General features: G+C 46.0%; 1 protein-coding gene across 2 annotated transcripts in view; it reads left to right on the top strand.

The window, feature by feature from the left end:
- The window catches only part of LOC149342895 (uncharacterized), a 38,234-nt gene extending 23,121 nt beyond the window's left edge, over positions 1-15,113 (top strand). The window contains exons 1-4 of one of the 2 annotated variants that reach the window (XM_089545402.1): positions 3,607-3,743; positions 8,208-8,336; positions 11,063-11,284; positions 13,060-15,113. In XM_089545402.1, the coding sequence (XP_089401528.1) occupies positions 8,224-8,336; positions 11,063-11,284; positions 13,060-13,645 (921 nt within the window). In that variant the 5' untranslated portion in view covers positions 3,607-3,743; positions 8,208-8,223 and the 3' untranslated portion in view covers positions 13,646-15,113. Of the gene's footprint in view, positions 1-3,606; positions 3,744-8,207; positions 8,337-11,062; positions 11,285-13,059 lie in introns of those variants that run through there. The other variant, XM_089545401.1, reaches the window with a different exon arrangement.
- The last annotated feature ends 1,351 nt before the right edge of the window (positions 15,114-16,464 follow it).

Raw genomic sequence — 16,464 nt, 5'->3', positions numbered from 1 at the left:
CTAACAGCTTTCGAATAAGTGACACGAAGTTCGGGTCGGGCATATCGTAATTTATTCGACAGCAGTTCTAAAACCAAGACCCACTCCTACGTCACAGAGAAGGCTGCCGCGATTGGTCAGCGCTTTAAGCGCCGCCACGCGGTCCATTCGTGTCCCTCAGACACATGACTTCCAAGCCTGTTGACCTCCATGACCTCCAAAAGGGTTGAGCCAGGTTCTGCAACCGTCGCCTTCATGCCAGATATCGGAGGTCATAGCTCGTAACTCTCGTCTCTGTCATCAACTGAGATGTGGCGGTAGTTTGCTCGTAACGAAAGGCAATTTTTCGATGCGTAGGGTATGACGGCCGCAGAGTTAATATTCTGGCTTCGGACTACATCGGGAGAACACTATTGCATCTTTCGACAGCTAAACCTTTACCTCCACGTGTTATAGCACCGCCGATAGCGCTTCGCTGTTTCGCGTGATTTTTTTTATCCGAATATTCAGTCATTCGCCAAGTAGCGAATAATAATGTAATTATTCGAATCGTATTTTATTCGGGTCTTTCATTATTCGATTCATATTCGATTCAGTTTTTACCTGCACTGTATTCGTAATCGATTCAGTACCGAAGCTAGACTATTCGTATTCGATTTGGTTTCGTAAAAGTACCCCTAAATATCCCCACCCAACTGCGCTCTCTATTCGTATTACTGAGAATCATAATCGTTGTCAATTTCGCGTACCTTTCTCAATCGGACGAATTTATTACTATGCTGCACGCGTATGGAACGATATAAACTCGCGCACAGTGGTCCATACACTGAAAAATTGATTTAGAGACGTAAGTGAAGCCATTAAAGGCGTACGATGTACTATGAGGGCTATTTTTAAAGCGGTGTATAGTGGTATGTTTACAAACCATGTCAGTACAGAAAAAAAAATGAAATTTTTCGCTATCACCACACGCACCGTGAAACCTTCCACGCAACTTCCTTTTTGGCATAGTTCAAGTATAGTGCAGCAGGTCTAGTTCAATTATAGTGTATGCAGAATACAGTTAACCACAGGCTTCGCCAGTAAACAATAAACAAGGCGAGCAAGTAGACTGCGTCATTGTATGAATTTATTTCTTTTCGTTTACTTCTTAACGGTACTGAGTTGCTGCCGCAGACATTAAATAACAGCGTTTCAAGTCGCGCCCTCTGAGAATTATTCTCAGCTTGCAAGCATACGAAGTCGCTGTACAAAGGTCAGCGGCAACTACAAACATGCACCCACATCACCCGAACAAAACAGCCATGTTACAACGAAAATAAAAATTCACTTACTGCCGAGGTGGAATATCCGGCTGGGAATTACCGGTGATAAAGACGTGAATATCTGTCCAAAGCAACGCAACAGAAAAGTAGCAAGAACAGTAAAGAACTGGTACAGTTATCTCCGTGTCGGGTTTTTTCACTACTGATAAGCCCAACCAACATTGTGCTGCTACCTGCGATAACCAAGGGGTAAAGTCGAAGTTTAGCCATAGCCTATATGCTAGGATATATACTATACAAAGTCGCTGCGTACGTAGTGCGTGCCAGCTCGGGTCATGATTATGAGCGCGATGTGCGACCTCATGCCTGACCGAATATGACATCTGTTTGCAAACACACGTCATTTTGTGCGTGCAAGAAAAATTTACAGAAATTTCTTTCTTCGCGATTACAATGAGCCATCCAAAACTGTACAGTCCATCGTATGCTGTAGGTACCCTGCGTTCAGACATACGGGAACAGCATGCGTGCGGTAAACGTTTTTAGCATACCGGAGGCGTTTTAGCAGAGACGTGTACCGGTTTACCGCATGCCTCCAGCGCACGCGCCGTGACATGGGTGGGGCCAGGCGGGGCGCCAATCCGCGTGCGCCGGAGGCATGCGGTAAAACGGTACCCGTCTCCGCTAAAACGTCTCCGCTAAAACGACTCCGGCATGCTAAAAACGTCTACTGTCTGGAAACGTATCCATGCAAAGGGGATCGTGTGTGACGCGTACAGGGTGCCTAACATGTGCCTATCGCCTTCGTCACGTGACGCTCATTCCGATGTAACAGTTTAGGTCGAGTTTAGCTGTATGGTTTAGTTCTTGAGGTGGATGCTAGTGGCGAAAATTTGAGTTGAGCATTTCGTCGTGTCACTGCTTACTTGTTTCCTTTTCAGTGACTGGACCTTCATTTTTTTCTGACGTTCCTCCGGCGCCAATTTTTAATCTTGCGGACAAGGGCGGGGAGCGACCACGCTATTGTTATACAACAGTTTCTGTCGATTTTCTTGTCGCAGAGAGATAGATATTGCTCCCATTTATTTATTTCCCCGCTACCGCATAACGGAGCACGCTGAAATGCTGGAGGCGAGCAGAAAACCGATGTCTGATCAGTATCCTTCAAGTCAGCTGCCTGCTAAACCATGTTGTGCCTTGAAAGACCAGCTTATGAGGTAAAATCTAAAAAAACAAAGGGTCATCTCTTTTTCGTTCCAGCTGGCGGTGACTTCCAGCCGCCATTGTGTCCCCCGTTCCCGTTCGTTCTGGGATCACTTTCTTATGACACTTGCTGTACCATGATGCCATTCACGGCTCGCAGCTATGGACAACCGGGAAAGCACACGATTGTCCTCTAGCTCATGTGTTTTGAGTCATTCTTGTAGGAGAAGCCAAGACGAGAGTACGGTGTCTATTTCAGCCGGAAGGGTAGAGTATCATGATTCAATCTCTATGTCACATTTTTCCTTATTTTCTAGGGAAAGGCCCAATGTAGTGTCTTGTACGGGGGGGTCTCGTCCTCTGCTTGGATACATGCCTCACCCACACTACTGCCTACCTACCGCTCCCTGCCTTGCATGGTTCCTTCCACACGAAGATCCTCATATCTCTGTCACTTGGGCGTCAACAGGCACTCTTTGCGCAGCTTATTACACTAGCCTATTGTGCACGCTTTGCACTTTATCACTCAATGCCGTTCCTGCGAGAAGGTTTGCCATTTCGTTCTTTGTTTCGAAAGCAGTCTCGGTGTTAGTTTCAACGTGCTGTGTTTGGAAACGCAATACGGTCAAAGCAACACGAGTTGCCAATACTGACCAAACCGGCAGAACTAAAAGTTGAAGGCAAAGAAAAACAGCTTTTAATTTTCTTCCTTATTTTAGCATTTGGCCAAATCACTAACCGCTATTTCTCCAGCGTCGTCTTCGCGGGAACTTTTTCTTTCTTCCTTTCATAATAATAATAACTTTATTCACATCATGCATGCATGATGCCGGAGGCCTGCGGAAAAAGCTGTCACAACGGCAGCTTGACAAGGCCACAGGCCCCCGCACTCTCCAGTACTCCAGTACTAGATATTTCATCACTGTTGCATGCGACCTAAAGATTAGATAAGATCTTATTCAACAGGCCATGCTTGTGAAGCAGCTACTTGCCTTTTACCTTTTTTATGGCAATCGATATCGGGACGTGTGGGCGCACTTGTCTCTGAGGCCATTGTCTATTCAGCTTATTCAACGACGTGCACAGAGTCGCAACGCGCTGCTGGTATACTGATAATGGCCGTGTTCGGCGCAAGAAGACAGCTGGCGTGATGCCTCCAGAAGCTTTGTGTACAAGCAGGCGGTCCGATCCCGTTTATCGTTGAAGGCAGTAAGCGACATCACAAGCTGCTTGCAAGAGTGTGCATCAGTGAAAGACTAGTCTCCGCCGTTGTGCTCTGTGCGTCCTGAACCTGCGGTGAGTGCGAATTTATTCACGCAGTAAGCATACTTACTCGATCGACCACTGAACTACCGTAACTTTTTGTTCTGCCACTGGGCTGGATGCCTGCTAAAAATTGCTTCTTTCCGTTTTAAGGGACACGGTACACTGCATAAATGGGAAATTTTCGTTTAATTTGCGCACGAGAAACTGGGCACAAATAAAGGGAGAAGCAAACCAAGACCAGGAGCCGGTTTATAGAGGTGGAGTTGTAATCGCAACTCCCTCCCCCTCCTCAAACGAGAAATTGTACGGCGAAAACCGTGTTGAACCTCATATTTCGGCGAAAGAGTGCAAGAAGTACATGGTTCAAGAGAGACCACACCCCTCCAAGTGGCCCACAAATCCGCCCGTGACCAATACCTCTTCTTTCCTTCAGCGATAAGGGATGGCGATATTGATCCCCTCGCAACAGGCTTATTTCAGGGTTGAAGAGCAGAAATCAGGAACACGAAATAGGGTCCCTAACAGGTTTAATCTCGAACTGGACGTTCCCACTCACCGGACGTCTCGATAACTATCAATAGCTATCATTATCACTATCATTACCATCTCTATCATTATCTATCCGTAGCACTATCGGTATCGCCAGCTATCACTGCCATCACTACCACTATCTATCTCTAGCACTAACTGACACTATCAGTACTATCATCAACGCTATCTATCAATATCTTTTACTATCAATTTATTAATTAACTATCGCTACCATCATTACATATCTGTTGCTTATCAACTGCTGCTTAATCAGCTTTTACATTTCATTTTAATACCATACAACTTACGGTTGGCTTTTGCGGACAACTTCCGCCTACAACTTCCGTCCATGCCACTCGAGCCAAGAAAGTCTTACGCCTTAAAACATCCCGAAGCGACTCAGGCTACGAGGGGCGCTGCAGTGGAGGGCTCCGGATTAACTTAATGTTTTTCGAAGCGCAGCACACGGGCATTTTTGTGTTCCACCTTCGTCAAAATACGGCCGCCGCGGCCAGGATCGAGCCCACGGCCTTGGGATCCACAACCGAATGTCAAAAACCACTGAGCCACCGGGAAGGGTGTCTCGGGAGGCGAAGCTGAGTGGACCTCTTCTGGCGATGTCTCTCGCTCCTCTGCTCCCCCACCGTTCGGTCTCGTGCCTGATCGGTCTGGATCGTCACTCTTTCTCTTCTTTCATCCTTTGAGTGACTCGTCCTTTTGTAAGCGTCGTCAGCACGTCCTCCTCTAAACGTCGTTCTTCAACCCCCGCTTTCGGGACGAGGTAGACAGTTCAGGTAATTGTAGAGGTCACTTACGGTTGCCACAAAAAACGTCGACAACGGACACCGCCAGAAAAACATGCATGGTACCCATGGCACGAAGCCATATGATGCCATCCGCTCTCTGCACCTTGGCCTTGTGTTTGAAAAGTAGACTGCGCCCATTATGAGGGCGCACCTACCTGCCAACACAGTTCGGTGCGAACAAAGGCTAAGCTCACAAACCCAAAGGAACGCACCTCCTCAATGAGAGAGTTGTTGAAGGCTTCCATCGCCGCACTGGCCCTGCCGAAAATATCTTGAACGTCCTCCAACCCTCTTGGGACTATGGTATTTCGGCTAGACCAACCAGAATAGCATTAAAGTTTTTTACTCTTTAGTTCTTACAGCACGCATGGGGACAATGAAGCAGATCCTGATAAAAACGCCTTATGACCACGCCGGCACACATGTTTCATGATGCATCATAAAAACCACTGATGGATTATGGATGCTCTTGCTAGTGCATCTACGGATAGCGGAAGCTTCAGTAGCGTGGATTTTTGGGCTTGTCACGTGCCCTGCGTCACGTGCGATGAAGGGGTTGTGTATAAAATTCCCTTGTCATGCGGGAAACACTACATCGGCGAGACGGGGAGATGTCTGAGCGAGCGCCTAATGGAACACGCTCTCAACGTCAGAAACGGGCAAGGCGGATTGCTGGTTGGCCACATTCGCGCATGTGCAAGTCAAAAACCTGTAAGCCTTTCTTTGATAAAAATGTGGTAATAGGAAAAAGGAGAGGCAGGGTAACGCGCGAAATCATTGAAGCTGAAACGATAAATAGGTCAGGATGCGCGTGCGTAAGCATACCTTCCATTCTTCTCTCAGATAAAGAGCTCGCTTTTCTAAAGAATTGATACTGTTGGCACATGTGATTCCTCTTTTCTGGCGTATAAATGTGATGCTTCAGGAGAATAAAATTTGTTGGAAGTTAACGCTCGTGGTGTTTGTTTCTCGTCTCTTGTGCCCTCGTCTTTTGCTGCGCTATAGTGTATCGGAAGCTTCACTCTGCGATGGCTAAGTTTTCGCTGGATAATATTAAGGAAGAGAGGCTGTCTGTCACATGCTGCCGAACCATGTCTCCACAGGTCTGCAAGAAGAAAATCATCACAAAATAGAGTTACGAGTGATAAACTCGATAAAATTGTCACGTGAGGGCATGTCACACGACAAAAGATCTTGTGAAATTCGCTTGTGTTCTTGCTAATACGGATTTCTAACAACTGCATACACAAGACAGGTTCAGACTCTAAGTTTATCAAGCGATTTTTTTCACGGGTTTCAATGTCGGTTTTTTGTCATATTTTGATCTGTTAGCCTTGATCTGTTAGCCTTGAACAATCAATCAGTATTCATGTGCCCCGTAATTTAGAAAATCATTTATGCATTAAGTATGCCCAGCTCATCTATATCTCGCATTCATATGTTACCGCTCTACGTGAAAACTATAGAAGGGCAACAGGCTTGCGTTTTTTGTGTGATGATGACGCCATGCAAGCTGCGGCGAATAATGCATCTATGCACTTTGATCACTGGCCTCGAGCCCTGGAGACCCGTAGCTATAATAGCTGATTAAATCGAACGTACTGCACTGCGTTTGAGTTAATTTTGCTGGTCTGCACACAGTACGGCGCAGTCGGCTAATGGCTTTTTACATTCCAAAACATCTCGTCATATTGACCGCGCGGAGAAAAGCATGCAGGATCAAAGAGCACGAACGATATGAAAAGCAGCACTGTAGACCACGAGCCATGCGTATTTGCACCCCTCTTGTGACGCTATGCACATTGCCAAAATATTGATTTATGATATTGAATAACTTATACTAGATCAGATAATGGTCAAGTAGGTGACCACTAGTTGTTTACTTTGTGAGGTCGTAGTAACGGTTGTCCACGCGGGCAGCGTATAGCAAGCGTGAACTTATCTGTTTTAGGTTAGCTTATCGCACAACTTCGACACTGCTGATAAGATCACATCCACTTCAGCACTGTTATTCGCGGTTGTTTTCGGAGAAAGCCTGGAAATTCTATGCTAGATAATCCGACTGCCGTTGATACGTATTCTTGTTTGCACACAAGTGACACTCCAAAGATGAGCTCAGACGCGTATGACCAGTGAGTAGTTACAGGGTCTGGAAGAACGGTGAGTTGTGCTCAATACGGACGCATGTTTTGTTTGGGTCATTAATTTGAGATATCGCATAACATGAGCGGAAGTACATCGCTCACTGTTTATCTATTGTTGTAATTATAGTAAGCTACATTTGAATTCAGCAGTCAGTATTTTTTATTCTGGGGGCAGTGCTAGATCCTGCGCAGGATTGCATGATAGTACGTGCGTAGTGTGACGGTGTAGGTGAAGCAAAGTGTTCTCGAACACGCCATGTCGAGTTTTTGTAGCGCCGTAATGATTTTATTATTTGGCCAGCACATCTTGGCACTTGTCTTGGCCGAGGCATTCTCGCGACAAGCCATGGCTGGCCGTCCTGCAAGGAATAAACTAGATGTTAGCTTCCTCTTTAAAATACTCTCTCCGAAAACAAACTGTTCACGATCCTCAGAATCATTGTGCAAATATAAAGTGTTGTGTCCCCTTATTGCTTTTGTGTGTGTGCGCCCTCGCATCCTCCTCCTAACGACCACTCGCATCCTCCTCCTAACGACCACTCGCATCCTCCTCCTAACGACCACTCGCATCCTCCTCCTAACGACCACTTGCCCCTCGTCGCACGCTGTCGCCAGATGCCCCCCCATGGTGCGCCCCCGCGTCCTCCTCCTGTTTTGTGAAGCCACTCCCTCCCGTGGACGCTTCTCCGCTCCCTCCTTTCTTCGGGCGGCCAGTTCGGCTCCTGCCTCGGTCGACGCTGGTCGCACCCTCATCGGCTTTAAATAAACGAAGTCTTAAAGTACCGTGTGCGTCTTTCGCTGCATTCAACACAGCGACCGGACACGACATAAAGATACCCTGTGCGGACGGTGCAGTAAACCGGTAAACGTCGCTAGACAAGCTCGCGGTACGACCTCGGTGTAACTGCATGATACACGATTTATAATGGAACTTAAACTGCAGTCTGCCTTATGTTCTGTGAGCTACCATCACCGCTGCTTCGGTTACTGCAAGCGTACGATGTCTGATGCAGTGCTGCAGGTGCTACCATGGACACCACGTCGATGCTGCGAACACTGCTTTTGCTGGGAGGCAACCTGATAGCTGGACCGTTTGTCTACTGGATACACATCCGGGCAGATGTGCGGCAAAACTCTCCGAAGTAAGTTCTTTTAATTCGAGCCATGTTACTAGCATGATACACCTTCAGAAGAATTTTTTGGACTGTTCACTGGAGACAACCAGTTTATCCGTGCCAAAGAATTGTTTACAAGTAGGGGTGTGCGAATATTCGAAATTTTCGAATATAATTCGAATATTATATTTTTAGTATTCGTATTCGATTCGAAATCCAGGTATTCGTGTTGTCTCGAATATTCGACCCGACGCGAATATTCGTATCTAGCCGAATATACATTGTGAGCACCGGCGTTCATTTCGGTCCGCAAGCCCTATAGACAGAGACATAACAGCAAGGCGGCGCCCAGAGCAATGCGCGAAAATTCTTCCTTCCTCCAAGGGCCATGCCGTAGCTGACTGCGCTGGTGAGCTCCTTTGTGGGTAAAACTGCGAAGCTGGTATAGTCACGGCTGTGCACGAAGTACCTCGTAATACGTGCCAGTTCAGTGCCAAGTGAGAGGGGATTTTCTGTGGCTGGAGAAGTCGTTTCAGCTAGAAGGGAACTACTTCTGCCTGACCATGTGGGGCAGCTGGTTTTCCTTCATTACAACCTTTTATGTTCATCACGCGTTTGTGCTGATGGTAAGCTAGCCTTAATTAATGCTGTGATACCAGCCATCTTCTCTGGTATTTTCATTCTTCTAAGAATAATGTTCGAGTCTGATAATTTTTGTGCAGCCACACACACCTTTTGTGTTCATTTAATCATCGATAGTTTAACTGTGATGTTCTTGGGTGCTCAAATAATGTTTTGTAGTGGTCAAATGCGTCTGTCCTTGATTATTCGATATTCGATTCGATATTCGGAACCAAGTATTCGTATTCGATTCGTATTCGAAAAATTTGATATTCGCACACCCCTATTTACAAGTTAAATTTGACGCGTCATTAAACGCGGAACGCATAGGTTTCCGCTTTTAACCAGAAAACGTGATCGTTTATCTTCACCCGCCGAACTGATAGTCGACAACCGAGTACCGGATTCCGTCCTTATGCTCTAAGCTTCTTTGGATTTTTTGTACTTTTCAAAAATACGTCTGATAGCAGTGCCTGCCGAAAAAAATAAATTTATCCGCATGTTTCTTGCAAATTTCTTCTATTCGGAGTTGTCGGCTGGCCAAGAATTTTGAGACATACACTGCGCTCTTGCATTCTTTCGTCTCCACGATTGGTCGACATCAAGGCGACGAGATAAATTCTCGGAAGACAATCGCCACAGAAGTTGAATCGCTCTCCGTTCAACATATAAAGTTTGGAAAAGTTCATTATCAAAATTTTCACATACTAAAAGAAAAAGTCATAGTGGAGGCCACGGAAGGTGATACTCACCGAAAAGTGGAATTAATAGTATCGGAGTGATGGATATTAGCAAGTATCATTTTCAACCGCCGCCGCGGTGGCTCAGTGGTTATGGTGCTCGGCTGCTCACCTGAAAGACGCGGGTTCGATCCCAACCATTTTCAACCGTGTACAATACTGAGGCCTGTCTGGATTGCATCTCCAGCATCTGTTTCCAGCAGAACGTTAGCAGTTCACCAGTACGACAGAAGAGGCAAATTTTGGGTGGCTTCTTGCACGTGCTACAATGGTTGTCTAAACCGCGTAGAGTATTGCTCGGTATCAAGATAGTTGGTTAAATGCTGATTTTTTTTCTGCATAGTAGCTGCATAGTGACATTTTTCTTTCCCAGAGGTTAGGAAGGAACGAGCCATACATTTGTTGGTAGAACGCGCCTAAGCGTGTTGTTCGTCCCTTGATGTCTTCTGAAAAAAAAAAAATCATGGTACTACGCAGCTCCCGGATATACGTCCAGTTGTCTGAACTTTCGCATACGCATACATAATGTCCACTGGCCAATAATTAGCCGAAAAATTTTCCTGCGTGAACCAATTAGAAGAATTCTGCTGCGTGAACCAATTAGAAGAAGACGGAAAAGTACTGTGAAGAAGGAGGAACAAGGGTGGAGTTTTTACAGCCCACAGTGTTTCTTCATTCCACGCAGTTAAGCTTTCCAAGTAGCTGAAGAAAGCACGCAGCCTGTGCTACTTTTGCTTCATGCTTCAGGGTCAAATAGTATATAAGAGGATTACATTTGAGGTTTAAATTAACTTTCCTAATGCACTAGCAATTTTCTTAGTTCAGGAACTAGGGATGCATCATTCGTCCAGAATGCATCCATAGTAAACAATTATTCACATTCATTCTCGGAGAGAATATAACCATTCAGTTCATACAAATAGGTTCCCTCATTCATATTGCTTGCAGCTGTATGTACAATTGACCATCACAGTTTAAGTGATGTGGATGTGAAAGAAAAATTTTATTTCGACACAGTCACGCATGCCAATCGTCTGAAGTGTCTGAATGTGTATATAGGAACGTGGATGCTTCATCAAGCTAGTAACATTACCCAGCAGCAGGTATTGCTACAATTTTTTTTCTCGCACACGCATCACGCAAACTTTTGTGGCCGATAGTACGTGGCGCCCAAGGCTGCCCCCATCCTTGGGACAGGCTGGGCCACTGTAAAGATTATTACACGTGACGCAGCTGGTTCGCTGTACCGTATTCTTGACTAGCTTGTGCTAGTGCTAGTGCTAGTGAAATTTCGGTGCTTTTCGGTCGTTGGGCGCCCGTGTGCACCATACACCTAATCACTTGCCATGCCATGCTAAGTGTGGTGTCACCGGCATTCCTTCTGCCCTGCAGGTACCACCGCGTCGCTCTACTCTTCAGCGGAGGCATCTTGTTCGGTGTGTCGTTCGTCAGCATGCTGTACACGGGCTCCCGGACCCTGGGCCAGGTCGTGTCGCATGAAGTGCCGGCAGCAGAAATAGTGGTGTGCATAGGATTCGGAGTCGGCCTGTGCCTCCGGCAGCTAGGCCTCGTCATGTCTGACTGGGCCACGCATAGGGCATCGACACGGCGCCAGTGAGTTTGAGAGCGTGATAATGCTACTGCCGCAAAAATCGCTTTGAATCTGTTTCTTTGGAATGCACTGATGATGATGTGTCTTTGTAAGGACACTGAAAAGTCGTTGCTTCAGCTGCATGAGTAACTGAATCTCAGACGTTATGTAATGTTTTGGAGACTGTTATGGCTTTTAGTGAAGTAAAGCGTGCCAGTCTGTGTGGAGCCCATTACATGACAAAAAAAAAATTGGAGGGGCATTTAAGCTGTGCCTTAAGGTTATGACGCGATAGATTTCGTGGGTGAACGCCCATATATGCGGAACTGGTTAATCTCGACGCTACATTCATAGAGCACCGCTCCTAGAGCAGTGGTGCAGTGTTTAAGGAATGGCCTTGTGATGGAAGGTGCTGCCATCGTTCGATGGGGCTTGTCGACCCAGATTGTCCCTCCTGGGCAACTTCTCGCAAATAATCATTAACTGCCACCTGCCACGGTGATCAGTTTGCTCACAATCCGGTGGGCAGGTTATGATGACGCAACAAGGTCACGTGGCCTATATTGCCCATTTAGGTTGTTTCTGCGGGATTTTTCGCTCACAACGACGACAACGACGCCGTCGACGATGACGCCGGATTTTCCGCACAGCGGGAGCCTTTACGCTGTCGCGATAAAAAAGGTCGCACTATGTGTTGCAGGTTACTGTAGAATTATGGAGACGTCTAACAGATGCCGCTGTGTAACTGCTGTCAGAGGCTCCTGAAGCATGCATGCATGCATGATACAACACACACGATCAGCTAAAGAGTGTGGCTGTAGTAGCAAGTCGAGATAGCCACGGGCAGTGTTAATGAATCCGACTGGCGCAAAGGAACGAACACGGGAAGACAGAAAGATAGAAAGAACGCCTATTACTCGGAGTCAGTATTACTCGGAGTACACCTCCTATGTACTTTGCATATAGACCCACGCGACGCACTTGAGTGTTATACAAGTATGTACCCCGTTGCTAGCCATCTTATACGCAGTCCGGACGTGTCAGAACTTAGCATGCAGCAAATCGCATCTGATGCTACGCGCTTACCACCTAGCTGCTGTGGCGCATGCTGCATTAATGTTGTATTCGGGTATTGTACCGCTTTTGTATTGACTGAAGTATTGTAATTTTCGTATTCCAGCTGCATTTCCAAGAGAAATGTAGATGCATATTTTGTGTACCTATTAATACCCATATGATATTTGGATGCACAGTGAAGCCTGTCAGTTTAGATATTAAATATTCCAGTCTATATTAGTCACCGTTATTATTGTATGTTATTCTATCTCTCGACTTAAAAACGACATAACGAAAAACGACATCGCATTGGCGGCATCTAGTTGTTTTTTTTTTCGATTACTAATGAGTAATCTTTCCGTCATACAATGATTCCAGTACTAATTTTCCACTGATCAATAGCACAAATTTAAAAGCAGTTCACCGTGCTTTCCTCGGTTTCTGTGATTGGTGGCTTCGTTCATATGGATACTATATGTTTGTCACATTCAGGCTTGGTTTCGTCAGTACGCCTAGTAGAGGGCGAGAGATTGTGAAAACTTAAAAAAACATTTTAAGCAAGTTACAAGCACTAAAACCTGCAAACATCGTCAAATGGTCACGAGTTCCATATCTGTAGACATTAATGCTTTTCACAACCTCTGCAGCGAAGAACTTATCAGTACTGTCACGAAACTCACAGAATAGCTCAACATAATCATTTATGCTTTGCTGTGGGGCTCAACGGACTGTTTCTCGGCAGGTCGCGTACCGAGAGCACCATGCTGTCGTCCTACTCAGAAAGTGTCGACTACGGAGCCACCGAATCAACCCGTGCGCGTTCGGACCTGCCCCCAACGGACAAGCCCCCAACGGACAAGCCGCTTCCACGTGTCGACGTCTGGGTCTCCCTGGCAGCTGTAGGCTTCCTCAGCATCTACTACATACTGCAATGCTTCACGCTTGGACAAATTCCGGATCAGCTGTCAGAAGTAGCCAGCAACGGTTTCAAGGCCACCATAGGGAACACGATCTTGGTCTCCGTCGCCCTCGCCGTGGTGTTGTACTCGTCAGGGCCTCGGCCAACTGTTCTTCTGGTCGGGTCTCTCCTCTTCGCCTTGCTACCTGCGCTGGCCTTCGTGGTCGGTGCTGAGACTCACTGGAACGTATCCAGATTCTACGAGGGCATCGTTGACACATTCTCCTGCGGCGTCCTCATGTGCGCGAGTGCGCTTGGTGTCCTGTGCCCCTACAGTCGATCAGCTTCCAGCTGCTGCTCGTTTCCGCCCGCTGCGGCGGGATTAGTATGCACAATCCTCCTAGGTTTCAGTCTACCCGACGTATGGTGACCTGTGTAGAGTGCGCATCGTTGCTGGTCACTCGCTTGACGCCTACACCGCGCGGACACTGCAAAAGCCAGTCGGACTGGGCTGTTAGGGCTCTCTATGTGGCTTGTTGGGCAAGTCGCCTGTGTATTGTGTTCACTGTGAAGTTTTTCCAAGACAAGGTGCTATACCACAAGGGCATGGGCCGTGCATGCCAAGGGCAGTAGTCAAATGCCCGCTCGTGGTGAGTGTTGTTCCTATGCATATGAAATGTACTTCTGTATGCTGCATCTTTATATCGCAGCTGAGACAAAGAATTGTTATGCGTGTCAAAGTAAAGACGAGTGCAAAAAGCCAAGGTAACGAATAGATGTGATGAAAGACTACCTTTAACAAAGATGAAATATTAATTTGAAGGATATCAATGCTATCAGTTCTATGCCATTACAATGTTTCTTCCGTTGTTGTGTCTCGGCTGTGTTAAACGGCCGTAGTTGCTCGTGTGAAGCAGTGCCAATGAAAATAGGGAAGTTCTTGCATGAAAAAAAAAGAAATTGAAGTCTTAATATACAGTACCTGCATCTTGGAAGTGTTTCTTCTCAAGCAGGAAAATTCAACAAAGGTTTAGAGTATTCGTGGATGTGTCGCAAGAAAAGTAAATGCTGCTTCGTCAAGCGTGCAAATTGCCTGAAATACCTACAAGTACTAAGGAAAGGGCATGCTCCCTCCTCTGGTATCAATGCTAGGCAACTGGGTCGCGAGGTGACACTGCAGTAAATTTGTTGGCATTGCCGGATATGACGCTTTCAGTGGAGCGCTAGCTAATCCATAACTGCTCTTCCTTTTTCTTATCCTCTTTGTAGGTAGGTTAAACTATGAAAAGTGGTCATAGATAAGGTACAAGTATGCCATGTATTATATTTACGAATGACTGTTCACATCCACATTGTCGCCATGTAGTTGTTGTGTTCAGTGTTGTTACGTTATGTTACATTAGGTAATTTATCCTTGTAGCATATAAGCCAAGCATTTATTCCTCGTGATAAAATACTCTGCCACGTGTGTATCCAAAGACATATCATATTCGTTTGGTTGTTTTTCTCGAGAAGTGCCGTCTAAACGCCAGCAGTTCCTTCGAGGTGTCAAAATTCGGTCCATGAAATATTCACATCTAGTTTCTTTCACACTTTGTGGGCCTCTTTCCTTCCGGGGTGTATTATTCGTGCGGCGTACTGTATGCACGAATATGCCGACAGATGACCTCGAGTGTTGCATTTGCTCATTCATGTCAATAAAACAATTCTCACCTCCCAAACTGAGGAAACGGTTTTTTTTTCTTTCATTCTAGTTTACATTACAACAAAAAACTAGCAGTCTAAAGGTGTAACTATACGCCTGACTGAGGACAGCCTTCGTATATAGCAATTCAAAGCATTTGAGAACTGCTGATTATAACACAAAATGGAGTAAGAATGTTTTATGGAAGATTAATAACAAAGACCGAAGACGTCTCATGATTGCGGTACATAATAACACACTGCAAACAGAACGACAAATGAATGCCATGGTATTTGCTCAGAACCCCATCATGCACACGGATTTTCTGCCATTGGTCACTCTCGTTTTCGATACTGTGGAGTGTACTTGAGCTGTTAAAAAGCCACGATGACAGAGGCGCAAGCTTTTGGTAACTATACTTCCCACGAGCTCCGAAAGCTATAAATTGGCACTTAATATGCTAGACTCCAGAAATGTCAAGACTAACCATTTTTAATATTTATTTGCTGTGATTTTGTTCTTCACGTGGAAGAGAAAATTTTTTATTGCACAAATGACCTACTTGTTTTGAAAGACCATGTCTTGGCTGAGAGTGAGCATCAGTACAGCACGGACAAATTATTCTTGTAGTGCCATTCATTTTACCATAACAGATGCGTGGACAATGTTCGGCGAACTGACTGCGTCGTCGTAGGCACAAGCTGCACGCCGGACAACCCACTATCTATCCTCACTGCCACACCCCATAACTCTACGAGCACTTGCTGCTGGGCTAGTTGGTTTTGGTTCATAATTAAATAGGTTTTAGGTGCAAAAAACAGACGAGACACATAGGAAGGTAACAGGACGAAGCGCCAACTTCCAACTGATTTTATTGCATGCATGAAATGTACTTATAAAGCTTGTGGTCACATGCGCAGGAGGGTCACCTAAAGGTCAAGAACGACATGATAAGGCGCGCTCCAGGAATTTCTTTTCACAGTTAAACAATACAACTGATGTGTCGCTTACGCATATGTCGCCTTTCCTTTTGATAAAAAACGCTTCTATCAAGTCCCTAGCAGTAGTGTCATTGCTTTTGCCCAGAATGCGCACATCAGTGAAGCATGGCTCACAATTTCGGGACGGGCACTTACTAATGTGCTTAGTTGGATGTGTTCCTTCCTTCTGCTCTACGTTTCTCTCATGCTCCCTCGTTCGCTCATTCAGGCACCTGCCTGTCTGACCTATGTAGGAGTGCCCGCAAGAAAGGGGGATTTCGTAGACAACCCCTTCAGCACATGGCGCCAGAATCACCTTTTTTATGACCTTCTGCGTGTCGCCTGCTTCGCACAAAGTCCTGCATGTGTCGCTGAGAACACTTTTCGGTCCATCACCAAGTTGGCCTCAAATATGACTGAGCAACAGTGGATGTGCATGCTCAACTGTTTCCTGGGGGAAGCAAGAAAGGACAAGAAGAAGAAAGGTGGTGAAGGATTGGTGGTAATGGGTGATGCGCATCTGCCATAGAAGATGACATCTGTTTTTGGAAAAAGGACTGAAGTACGCAGTGGAGCCAAAAGTGC

The sequence above is a fragment of the Amblyomma mixtum genome, chromosome 5 (assembly GCF_055824585.1).
Source record: "Amblyomma mixtum isolate Tamu chromosome 5, ASM5582458v1, whole genome shotgun sequence".
Taxonomy (NCBI): domain Eukaryota; kingdom Metazoa; phylum Arthropoda; class Arachnida; order Ixodida; family Ixodidae; genus Amblyomma; species Amblyomma mixtum.
This window is presented reverse-complemented; position numbering and strand designations above follow the sequence as displayed.